Genomic DNA, 13,014 nt, shown 5'->3' with positions numbered 1-13,014 from the left:
TGGAATGTTCTCACTCTTCAATGGCTGTGCGAAGTTGCTTGATATTGGCAGGACCTGGAACACGCTTTCGTACATGTCGATCCAGAGCATCCCAAACATGCTCAATGGGTGAAATATCTGAGTATGCAGGTCTCTAAAACAATGTAGGTGGCTTATGGTAGAGTAACGTTCAATTCTCTGGCAACAGTTCTGGTGGACATTTCTGCATTCAGCATACCAATTGTAAGCCTCAACTTAATGTGACAACTAAGCATTTTAGTGGCCTTTTATTGTCCCCAGCACAAGGTTCCCCTGTGTAATAATCAAGGTTTTTAAATCAGCTTCATATGCCACACCTGTCAGGTGGATGGATTATCTTGGCAAAGGAGAAATGTGACCGACCGGCTCATCAGTCTTATGTTGCAGAATTTTAAATAGTATTTTTTACGTTGAATGAAAGTAGACTGAGTTACAAAATGCTATATCATATACAGCAGTTGAGGAACAATGGGGAAAGTATTTCTGCTTTGACAGTTGTAAACTCACTATAGAGAAAATGGCGTTTGAATGTTTTGGTAATATTGCTGGAGAGCCCTTTGTCTTCACCCATTCAGCATCGTTCACACCCTCTTAAGCTTTAAACCCACCCAGCTCTTTAAGGGTTGATTTGAGTGTTCTGTACTAACTGCAGTCAAGCACCCTCGTAAAGACCTTTATACATGGATTCAAAATGGCTATGGATAACATGTGTATTTTGTGGTTGTGACCCAGACACTTGGCCATTTTATTTTGACTGTTCTCATGTCAGATTTTGCAGTGAATTCGATTTTATTTTAAAATAAACTAACATCAATTTGGAAGACGCTGATAATTAATTTCATCCAAATTATATGGAACCTGATTTTTAACTTTAATTTGCATATTTTTCATGGCAAATTCTTTATCCATAAATAGTGTGTGGAGAACAAACCCCTCTTCACATTGTTTTAAGAAAATTTAAATATTATTTTGAAATGATCAGTAAGTGTAAAAACGAAGCAATGCAAATTGAAATTTTATCTATGTAATACCCCTGTCTGTTAGGTTTATGTACTCTTGTTTATATATATTCCTGTTTTAGTATATGTTTTGATGATGATAATAATAATCCAGGGAAGCGCCCAAGCTAACTTGCTAGCTACTTCCAGACACAAATGAGAGAACAGCTCCCTGAACATTACTCTCCCTAGCAGAGCTGGTTAGGCTGTTTCCCAGCATGTTGGTGACTGCAACTGTGCTGTCAGATTATCTGTTGGTAAATTCAGAGCGTTTCGCTCTCGGAGTGTTCAGAGCAAACACTGGACGCTCTGGCCGAGGAGTAGGGTTGATCCGAAAGCTCTGACTTCACAATGGCTGTTGAGACTTCTAGCTCACTCAGGGGGAAAAAATATATATATGATAATAGATAAAAGAAGCAAATGGGTCTGTTTTCAATTAAATGGGGAACGAGTGATTTTAAGTTTCTTAGACGCTCAGATATGTTACGTTATGTGCGCATGCGCAGCTTCACTAGACTTAAATTACAGCACCTGGTAGTCACTATTTTATTTATTTTTTATTTCACCTTTATTTAACCAGGTAGGATGGTTGAGAACAAGTTCTCATTTACAATTGCGACCTGGCCAAGATAAAGCAAAGCGGTTCGACAACATACAAAAACAGAGTTACACATGGGGTAAAACAACATACAATCAATGATGCAGTAGAAAGAAAAAAAAACTTACCGCAGACAATCATCAGGAGCACACAGCCCGTTGGTATGTAACTGCAAACTACTCAGTCTAGCATTAATGTTTTAAGTCACTTATGTTTGTGCACTGAACGTTTACCTCACTGTCGATGTTAGTTGGCCGGGAGTAACTTGTAGCTCAGCGACCCAGATGCTATATAGCATTAGGCTATTATTATCAGCCATTTGCATTGTGCTGATTGTTCGGAGCACTCTGCTGGGTTCTGGTGGCGGTGGTGATAGCGGTGGTTTGGTTCGGTGATCCCCATGGTGGAGTGCCGCATTATGTTGCGTTTGTGTAAATCCTTTGGACGTGGCATGGGTTCTGTGTCCTGTGACAGCGTCCATAACAACCTGTGACGGCAGTCACTGTGCGCATGCTCCTCTGGCGCTGGGCATTCTGGGTGATGTAGTCGGTGCTGTTTTAAGCCAGATTCGCCTCACCTTTGATGGTGTTGCAGGCTTATTTGATTTTCATTATTTACATTATGATTAGATTACTTGAATAATATAGTCATTTGTTTGTTGTATTTCAGGTTTATGACCTGTGGTCATTTGATTTAAAATAAAATGAAGGACAAAACATGAGTCATGACATTGTGCTTCCTGGTGAGTCTTTTCGGAGGGCTAAATAACGAAAAATCCGAACAATGGCAGTCAAGCACCCTGTCTAACATTGGCTAGCTTGCTATCCACTTCCAGACAAATGAGAACATCCCACTGATCATTTTATTCACCCTAGCAGAGCTGGTTAGGCTGTTTTCATGTTATCCAGAGCTTGCTGCTTGCAACAGAATTATGCTTTTTTTTGCGAAGGTTTACTGACACCGGCCATATTGAAAGCGTTTTGAGCATTCGTAAATTCAGTTATTCTGCACTCTGGCACACTCGGACGAGTCTTTAAGACATGTACAGTTGAAGTCGGAAGTTTACATACACCTTAGCCAAATGAATTAAACTCAGTTTTTCACAATTCCTGACATTTAAACCTAGTAAAAATTCCCTGTCTTAGGTCAGTTAGGATCCCCACTTTGTTTTAAGAATGTGAAATTTCAGAATAAGTGATTATTTCAGCTTCTATTTCTTTCATCACATTCCTAGTGGGTCAGAAGTTAACATAATCAAATCTACATACACTAAATTAGTATTTGGTAGCATTGCCTTTATATTGTTTAACTTGGGTCAAATGTTTCAGGAAGCCTTCCACAACCTTCACACAATAAGTTGGGTGAATTTTGGCCCATTCCTCCTGACAGAGCTGGTGTGACTGAGTCAGGTTTGTAGGCCTCCTTGCTCGCACACTTTCAGTTCTGCCCACAAATATTCTACAGGATTGAGGTCAGGTCTTTGTGATGGCAACTCTAATACCTTGACTTTGTTGTCCCTAAGCCATTTTGCCACAACTTTGTCCCCCAAACATACATCCAATGTCCATTTGGAAGACCCATTTGAGACCAAGCTTTAACTTCCTGACTGATGTCTTGAGATGTTGCTTCAATATATCCACATAATTTTCCATCTTCATGATTCTGTCTATTTTGTGAAGTGCACCAGTCCCTCCTGCAGCAAAGCACCCCCACAACATGATGCTGCCACCCCCGTGCTTCACGGTTGGGATGGTGTTCTTCGGCTTGCAAGCCTCCCCCTTTTTCCTCCAAACATAACGATGGTCATTATGGCCAACAGTTCTATTTTTGTTTCATCAGACCAGAGGACATTTCTCCAGGTGATCTTCATCCCCAGGTGCAATTGCAAACAGTCTGGCTTTTTTTATGGAGGATTTGGAGCAGTGGCTTCTTCCTTGATGAGCGGCCTTTCAGGTTATGTTGATATAGGACTTGTTTTACTGTGGATATAGATAATTTTGTACCTGTTTCCTCCAGCATCTTCACAAGGTCCTTTGCTTTTGTTCTGGGATTGATTTACACTTCGCACCAAAGTACGTTTATCTCTAGGAGACAGATGCATCTCCTTCCTGAGCGTTATGATGGCTGCGTGGTCCCATGGTGTTTATACTTGCGTACTATTGTTTGTACAGATGAACATGGTACCTTCAGGCATTTGGAAATTGCTTTCAGGGTTCAACCAGACTTGTGGAGGTCCACAATTGTTTTTCTGAGGTCTTGGCTGATTTCTTTTGATTTCCCCATGTCAAGCAAAGAGGCACTGAGTTTGAAGGTAGGCCTTGAAATACATCCACAGGTACACCTCCAATTGATTCAAATGATGTCAATTAGCCAATCAGAAGCTTCTAAAGCCATGACATTTGCTGGAATTTTCCAAGCTGTTTAAAGGCACAGTCAACGTGAACTTCTGACCCACTGGAATTGTGATACAGTGAATTATAAGTGAAATAATCTGTCTAAAAAATTGCTGGAATATTACTTAGTAGTAGATGTCCTAACCGACTTGCCAAAACTATAGTTTGTTAACAAGAAATTTGTGGAGTGGTTGAAAAATGAGTTTTAATGACTCCAACCTAAGTGTATGTAGACTTCCGACTTCAACTGTAGATAGCTAGCTAGGTAAACAATGAACCATAATCCCAACTCATGACCTTACTACCCTGCTTGAATCTGCAGGTAGCTAACCAGCCAGGTTCAATATTAGCTAGCTAACATTAAGCTATAACTAGTCAAGCAAATGGCTCTGAGAAGCAAATAATATTTGTATTGTTGGTTAAGGTATTGTAAGTATTTCACTGGTCTATAACACATTAAAATGGTCCTGTGAAGTCGTGACTTGCGACATATGCCTAGTTTTCTGAAACGGGTCACAATTGGGATTAGGTCTGGACTTTGGCTAGGCAAATTCCAAAATTTCTAATTTGTAGCTTTTTAGCCATTTTCATATAGATTTGACTGTTTTCTACCATTGTCTTACTGCATGACAAATCACATTTTATTGGTCACATACACATGGTTAGCAGATGTTGATGCAAGTATAGTGAAATGCTTGTGATTCTAGTTCCGACCGTGCAGTAATATCTAACAATTTCACAACTACCTTATACACACGAGTGTAAAGGAATGAATAAGAATATGTACATAACTATATGGATGAGTGATGGCCGTGCGGCATAGACAAGATGCAGTAGATGGTATAGAGTACAGTAAATACATATGAGATGAGTAATGTAGGGTTTGTAAACATATAAAGTGGCACTGTTTAGTGACTGACACATTTATTACATCCAATTTTTCATTAAAGTGGTTAGTGAGTCAGTATGTTGGCAGCAGCCACTCAATGTTAGTGATGGCTGTTTAACAGTCTGATGGCCTTGAGATGGAAGCTGTTTTTCAGTCTCTGTCCCCACTTTGATGCACCTGTACTGACCTCACCCTCTGGATGATAGCTGGGTGAAAAGGAAGTGGCTCGTGGTTGTCCTTGATGATCTTTTTGGCCTTCTTGTGACATCAGGTGGTGTAGGTGTCCTGGAGGGCAGGTAGTTTGCCCCCGGTTATGCATTGTGCAGACCTCACTACCCTCTGGAGAGCCTTACGGTTGTGGGTGGAGCAGCTGCTGTACCAGACGGTGATACAGCCCGACACAATGCTCTCGATTGTGCATCTAAGTTTGTTTTTGGTGACAAGCCAAATTTCTTCAGTCTTTTTTTTAAATTTCACTTTTATTTAACCAGGAATGCCAGTTTAGAACAAGTTCTCATTTACAACTGTGACCTGGCCAAGATGAAGCAAAGCAGTGCAACAAAATCAGTTACTCCTGAGGTGGAAGAGGTACTGTTGCTCCCTCTGCTGTTTCCTGAAGTCCCCAATCATCTCCTTTTTTGTTGACGTTGAGTGTGAGGTTATTTTCCTGATGCCACACTCCGAGGGCCCTCACCTCCTCCCTGTAGGCCGTCTCATCGTTGTTGGTAATCAAGCTTACCACTGGAGTGTCGTCTGTAGACTTGATGAATGAGTTGGAGGCGTGCATGGCCACGCAGTCATGGGTGAACAGGGAGTACAGGAGAGGGCTGAGATCGCACCCTTGTGGGGCCCCAGTGTTGAGGATCAGCGGGTTGTAGATGTTTCCTACCCTCACCACCTGGCCCATCAGTCCAGGACCCAGTTGCACAGGGTGGGATCCAGACCCAGGTTCTCTAGCTTAATGACGAGTTTGGAGGGTACTATGGTGTTGAATGCTGAGCTGTAATTGATGAACAGCATTCTTACAAAAGTATTCCTCTTGTCCAGATGGGTTAGGGCAGTGTGATTGCGATTGCTTCGTCTGTGGACCTATTGGGGCGGTAAGCGAATTGGAGTGGGTCTAGGGTGTCAGGTAGGGTGGAGGTGATATGGTCCTTGACTTGTCTCTCAAAGCACTTCATGATGATGGAAGTTAGTGCGATAGTTGTTTAGCTCAGTTACCTTAGCGTTCTTGGGAACAGGAACAATGGTGGCCCTCTTGAAGCATGTGGGAACAGCAGATAGGGATTGATTGAATATGTCCGTAAACACCAGCCAGCTGGTCTGAGGACGTGGCTAGGGATACCGTCTGGGCCGGCAGCCTTGCGAGGGTTAACAAGTTTAAATGTTTTACTCACGCTGGCTGCGGTGAAGGAGAGCCCGCTGGTTTTGGTAGTGGGCCGTGTCAGTGGCACTGTTGTCCTAAAAGCGAGCAAAGGAGTTGTTTAGTTGATCTGGGAACAAGACATCGGTGTCTGTGACGGGGCTGGTTTTCTTTTTGTATGTCCGTGATTGACTGTAGACCCTGCCACATACTTCGTGTCTGAGCCGTTGAATTACGACTACTTTGTCTCTATACTGACACTTAGCTTGTTTGATTGCCTTGCGGAGGGAATAGTTACTGTTTGTATTCGGTTATGTTGCCGGTCGCCTTGCCATAATTAACTTTCATTTTAACTTGTGAACTTTCATATGCTGTAATTCCAAACTTTGTATGTTATCTGTAAATACGAATACAATTGTTAAATTAACCTGTTGGGGATAGGGGGCAGTATTTGCACGGCTGGATAAAAAACGTACCCGATTTAATCTGGTTACTACTCCTGCCCAGAAACTAGAATATGCATATCCTGTTATGGATAGGGGGCAGTATTTTCACGGCCGGATAAAAAACGTACCCGATTTAATCTGGTTACTACTCCTGCCCAGAAACTAGAATATGCATATCCTGTTATGGATAGGGGGCAGTATTTTCACGGCCGGATAAAAAAACGTACCCGATTTAATCTGATTATTACTCCTGCCCAGAAACTAGAATATGCATATAATTATTAGCTTTGGATAGAAAACACTCCAAAGTTTCTAAAACTGAATGGTGTCTGTGTATAACAGAACTCATTTGGCAGGCCAAAACCTGTGAAGATTCCAAACAGGAAGCGCCCTCTGACCATTTTTTGCCCTCCTTGAATATCTCTATCCAATACAGGGGATCTCTGCTGTTACGTGACACTTCCTACGGCTCCCATGGGCTCTCAGAAGGCGGCAAAAAGCTGAATGACGTAATTCCAAGCCCTGGCTGAAAAGCTTTAGCACATTTGCTAAGTGGTCTATCAGCGGACAATGGGACTCATGCTCGTGCACGAGACGACCATGTTTTTATTCTATCGTCTTTGAACGGATACAACGACTCCCGGTCGGAATATTATCGTTTTTTTACGAGAAAATTAGCATAAACATTTAATTTAAACAGCGGTTGACATGCTTCGAAGTACGGTAATGGAATATTTAGAATTTTTTTGTCACGAAATGCGTCGTGCTCGTAACCCTTCTTTACCATTCGGATAGTGTCTTGAACGCACGAACAAAACGCCGCTGTTTGGATATAACAATGGATTATTTGGGACCAAACCAACATTTGTTATTGAAGTAGAAGTCCTGGGAGTGCATTCTGACGAAGAACACCAAAGGTAATCAAACTTTTCTAATAGTAAATCGGAGTTTGGTGAAGGCTAAACTTGCTGGGTGGCTAAATAGCTAGCCCTGTGACGCCGGGCTATCGACTGAGAATATTGCAAAATGTGCTTTCACCGAAAAGCTATTTTAAAATCGGACATATCGAGTGCATAGAGGAGTTCTGTATCTATAATTCTTAAAATAATTTGTTTTTTTTGTCAACGTTTATCGTGAGTAATTTAGTAAATTCACCGGAAGTGTTCGATGGGAATGCTAGTCACATGCTAGTCACCTGCTAATGTAAAAAGCTGGTTTTTGATATAAATATGAACTTGATTGAACAGACATGCATGTATTGTATAACATAATGTCCTAAGATTGTCATCTGATGAAGATCATCAAAGGTTAGTGCTGCATTTAGCTGTGGTTTGGGTTTATGTGACATTATATGCTAGCTTGAAAAATGGGGGTCTGATTATTTCTGGCTGGGTACTCTGCTGACATAATCTGTTTTGCTTTCGTTGTAAAGCCTTTTTGAAATCGGACAGTGTGGTTAGATTAACGAGAGTCTTGTCTTTAAAATGGTGTAAAATAGTCATATGTTTGAGAAATTGAAGTAATAGCATTTCTAAGGTATTTGAATAACGCGCCACGGGATTCAACTGGCCCAGAGAGGTTAAGAGCCTAGTTGGTTTAGCTATGGAAAAAGCAGCAACCTTCCCACTAGCCATGATGGCCTTTGATAATGTGTGAGAGCACATAACTGATGAATTTACCATCACTCAACACCCATTGAACATGGCCGGCGTCAGTAAACGTTGGCAATAAAACATTTTTGCCAGCCGAACCAGCTCTGCTAGGGCGAGTGAACTGGTCAGTGAGCTGTACTCTCATTTGAGTCTGAAAGTAGCTAGTCAACGTTGGCCATTTGGCTTGGGTGTTTGACTGCTGTTAGGTCAGAACGCTCGGCTCAACCTTACTCCTCGGCCAGAGCGTTCAATGTGTGCTCTCAACGCTCCGAGAGCGAAACGCTCAATTTACTAACGGACAATCTGACATCGCTCTGAGTTTACCAACGCCAAGAGCACACTCTGGCACTCCAGATTACATTCACAAGCACACTCATAGTATAAACCAGCTTTTAGTCTTCATCTTTGGTTGTTTAGTACATGGCCTCACATGTGAATCCTTAGAGATGGGTGTGGCTTAAGCTTAAAGGGTGTGAACGATGCTGAATGTGTGTAGACGAGCTCTCAGTAGGTACCAAACATTCAAGGGCCATTTTCTCAAATGTGAGGTTACAACTTTATCAACTTTCAAAGCAGAATTACTTTCCCATTGTTCTTCAACTGTGTTGTATGATATACCATATTCTAGCTCTGCGTCTACTCATCCAATGTAAAAAAAAACAATGTTGCTTCATAAGACCGAATCGAGCCAGTCGGTCTCAAATGTTTGAATGCTTTTTTTCTCATAAATGGGATTCTAAGTATATCAACTTTTTAAAGCAGCATTACTTCCTGTTTCCTCCAACTATGGTGTATGATATGCCATTTTGAAGCTCTGTGTACTTTTAACCAATGTAAAAACACCTTAAAATTTGGAACATAAGACTGAAAAAAGATTGAGTCACAAATAGCATCTAGAGAATCCCTATGGGAGAGTGCTAGTTTATTATACATCCTTCCAGCAAGAAAACGAGCCAGCGGATTGTAGTGCCATCTGAGCATTTAGGAAATTGAGTTCCAAACCAGTGTGCCAAATTTAATTATTTAACATGGAGTGTTGATGGAGAAATGAAGGGGGGAAACAAACTCTAACATGCATTGCTGGCTCAACCTAATAGACACATGTAGATTTGTTTAATATAGTTTTGTCATTGTATTCAGAATGGTGTGTTTTGTCATGGTATATTGATGGTGTATTTTGTCTGTGTAGATGAGGCTCACCTGCTGGCATCTGTTCAGTTTGAGCTGCTGGTATTGGGGCTGCATAGCTCCAGCCTTTCAGTGCTCTCAACTAGTCAGACACCTGTGTTCTGTGTGGATTATGACTGGCGAGACCAGAGGGTATACTGGGTCAGTCTGGAGGAGGAGAGCATCAAGTGGACTTCCATCAACACCAAGGACACAGGCACTCTGGTCAAAGGTTAGTACCCTAACCAAGGACAGGGTTAGTACCAAGGACAGGGTTGGTACCAAGTACAGTCTCAGCCCTACTGTCTACTAGATGTTTAACAGAATGCTTTCTTTCTGTAGGTGTGAAGTCTGAGTCTATAGCTGTGGACTGGGTTGGCAGGAACCTGTACTGGCTGGATGGGCTGGCCAGTCAGATTCTGGCTGTGAGGCTGGGCACATCTACAGTAAAGTCTCAGAACTACATAGTGGTTCTGGATGAGGATCTGGAGCAGCCTCGCTCGCTACTGCTGCTGCCACACAAAGGGTGGGTTAGGGTGAGGGCTGCTGCCGCCCAAAGAGTTTACAAATTAATATACCTATCGCTCTCAATTTGTATAGCACAACCCTGAGAAGTCCATTATCCCTCTGAAGAGTATGAATTAGGCTGTTTGAGACCTAAGCAACCTGTGTACAAATTGTTTGAAGTACAATAGACCATCATAGCTGTGTGCTGGAAAACCTTGATAGAGCATGGGTGGAATAGGCATTGTGGTGCTCATGTGAATTTCCTTTTTTTTGGGGGGGGGGGGGGGGACTTCAGGACCATGCCTTCTTACTTAGTTTTTTGTTTTCAATTTCCATGCTGTTTACACCGGAAAGTGATTATTCAACATATTATACAGCAATACAAGTTAGGTAAAAGTAATCAATGACAAATGGTAACAAATGATGTAGTTCGAATTTATTGAATATTAACAGCTGATTTTCTAGAGGGAGGTGAATAACCAGAAACCCATTTAAGCCAATATGGAGTGAACTGAACAATTTGTTTTCCCTGCGCTCTCAAGACGATCGAGCAAGCTTCTGGAAAATACACAATCATGTACCCATTAAATATTTATATGTAAACGTACCTTATAGTTTACTGAAGGAAGGCCTAGTACTGCATTACCTGTAAACAAAAGCGAGTTATCACCAAATATAACATTTAGAACCAAATGTACGTTCATCAGATAGTCAACTTTGGTAAATGCAATTCAATGGCCACAATACAGGTTCATGGTGTCTTTCTTTTGTTCAAGCCCAGTTCTACCACAGCTGATTCTACTATTCATGGTTTCTATGAACCCAAATGGGCTCAACACAAAAGCCTGCAATAGGATCTTTAACAGCAGTTTTGATAACTCCTGATACAAACACAGCAGTTTGTCATTAGTTGCTGAGAAAAAGCTAAAATGGTCATTAGACAAGTACAAAACTCCTTAAACAGTATAGACATTTACAAATCTGAAATCAAATTGAAATCAAATGTATTTATAAAGCCCTAACATCAGCTGATATCTCAAAGTGCTGTACAGAAACCCAGCCTAAAACCAGCAAGCAATGCAGGTGGAGAAGCACAGTGGCTAGGAAAAACTCCATAGAAAGGCCAGAACCTAGGAAGAAAACTAGAGGAACCAGGCTATGAGGGGTGGCCAGTCCTTTTCTGGCTGTGCTGGGTGGAGATTGTAACAGAACATATCCAAGATGTTCATAGATGACCAGCAGGGTCAGTAATAATAATCATAATAGTAATAATAATCACAGTGGTTGTCGAGCGTGCAACAGGTCAGCACCTCAGGAGTAAATGCCAGTTGGCTTTTCATAGCTGATCATTCAGAGCATCTCTACTGCTCCTGTTCTCTCTAGAGAGTTGAAAACAGCAGGTCTGGGACAGGTAGCACGTCCGGTGAACAGGTCAGGATTCCATAGCTACAGGCAGAACAGTTGAAACTGGAGCAGCAGCACGGCCAGGTGGACTGGGGACAGCAAGGCGCTCCAGTGCCTTTCCGTTCACCTTCACTCTCTTGGGCCAGACTACTCAATCATAGGACCTACTGAAGAGATGAGTCTTCAATAGACTTAAAATTTGGACCAAGTCTGCGTCTCTCACATGGATAGATGGACCATTCCAAAAAAATTGAGCTCTATAGGAGTAAGCCCTGCCTCTGGCAATTTGCTTAGGAATTCTAGGGACAGTTAGGAGGCCTGCGTCTTGTGACCGTAGCGTACGTGTAGGTATGTACGGCAGGACCAAATCGTAAAGATGGGTAGGAGCAAGCCCATGTAATGCTTTGTAGGTTAGCAGTAAAACCTTAATCAGCCCTTGCCTTGACAGGAATCCAGTGTAGGGAGGTTAGAACTGGAGTAATATGATCAAATGTTTTGGTTCTAGTAAGATTCTAGCAGCTGTGTTTAGCACTAACTGAAATGTATTTAGTGCTTTATCCGGGTAGCTGGAAAGTAGAGCAATGCAGTAGTCTAACCTGGAAGTGACAAAAGAATGGATGCATTTTTGGACAAAGTTTCAGATTTTGCAATGTTACATTGATGGAAAAAAGCTGTCCTTGAAACAGTCTTGATATGTTCTTCAAAAGAGATCAGGGTCCAGAGTAACGCCGAGTTCCGTCAGTTTTATTTGAGACGACTGTACAACCATCAAGATTAATTGTCAGATTCAACAGAAGATCTCTTTGTTTCTTGGGACCTAGAACAAGCATCTCTGTTTTGTGAGTTTAAAAGTAGAAAGTTTGCATCTATCCTCTTCCTTATGTCTGAAACACAGGCTTCCAGCGAGGGCAATTTTTTTGGCTTCACCATGTTTCATCAATGTGTTTCATCGAAATAGGAAGCCAATTCTAGATTTAACTTTGGATTGGAGATGTTTGATGTGAGTCTGGAAGGAGAGTTTACAGTCTAACCAGACACCTAGGTATTTGTAGTTGTCCACATATTCTAAGTCAGCCATCCAGAGTAGTGATGCTGGACAGGCGGGCAGGTGCAGGCAGCGATCGGTTGAAGAGCATGCATTTAATTTTACTTGGATTTAAGAGCAGTTGGAGGCCACGGAAGGAGAGTTGTATGACATTGAGGCTCATCTGGAGGGTTGTTAACACAATGTCCAAAGAAGGGCCAGAAGTATACAGAATGGTGTCATCTGCGTAGAGGTGGATCAGACGCAAGAGCGCCATCATTGATGTATACAAAGAAAAGAGTTGGCCCAAGATTTGAACCCTGTGGCACCCCCATAGACTACCAGAGGCCCGGACAACAGGCCCTCCGATTTGACACACTGAACTCTATCAGAGAAGTAGTTGGTGAACCAGGCGAGGCAATCATTTGAGAAACCAAGGCTATTGAGTCTGCCGATGAGGATGTGGTGATTGACAGTCGAAAGCTTTGGCCAGGTCAATGAATACGGCAGCACAGTATTGTTTCTTATCGATGGCGGTTACGATATCGTTTAGGA

General features: G+C 42.0%; 1 protein-coding gene across 1 annotated transcript in view; it reads left to right on the top strand.

The window, feature by feature from the left end:
* The window catches only part of si:dkey-88l16.3 (low-density lipoprotein receptor-related protein 2), a 75,668-nt gene that overhangs the window by 36,055 nt on the left and 26,599 nt on the right, over positions 1–13,014 (top strand). The window contains exons 22-23 of the mRNA XM_029709892.1: positions 9,547–9,756; positions 9,867–10,050. Of these exons, the coding sequence (XP_029565752.1) occupies positions 9,547–9,756; positions 9,867–10,050 (394 nt within the window). The remainder of the gene's footprint in view (positions 1–9,546; positions 9,757–9,866; positions 10,051–13,014) is intronic.

This window comes from Salmo trutta, chromosome 23 (assembly GCF_901001165.1).
Source record: "Salmo trutta chromosome 23, fSalTru1.1, whole genome shotgun sequence".
Classification (NCBI taxonomy): domain Eukaryota; kingdom Metazoa; phylum Chordata; class Actinopteri; order Salmoniformes; family Salmonidae; genus Salmo; species Salmo trutta.
The sequence above is the reverse complement of the archived record's forward strand: the minus strand, read 5'-3'. Positions and strand labels throughout refer to the sequence as shown.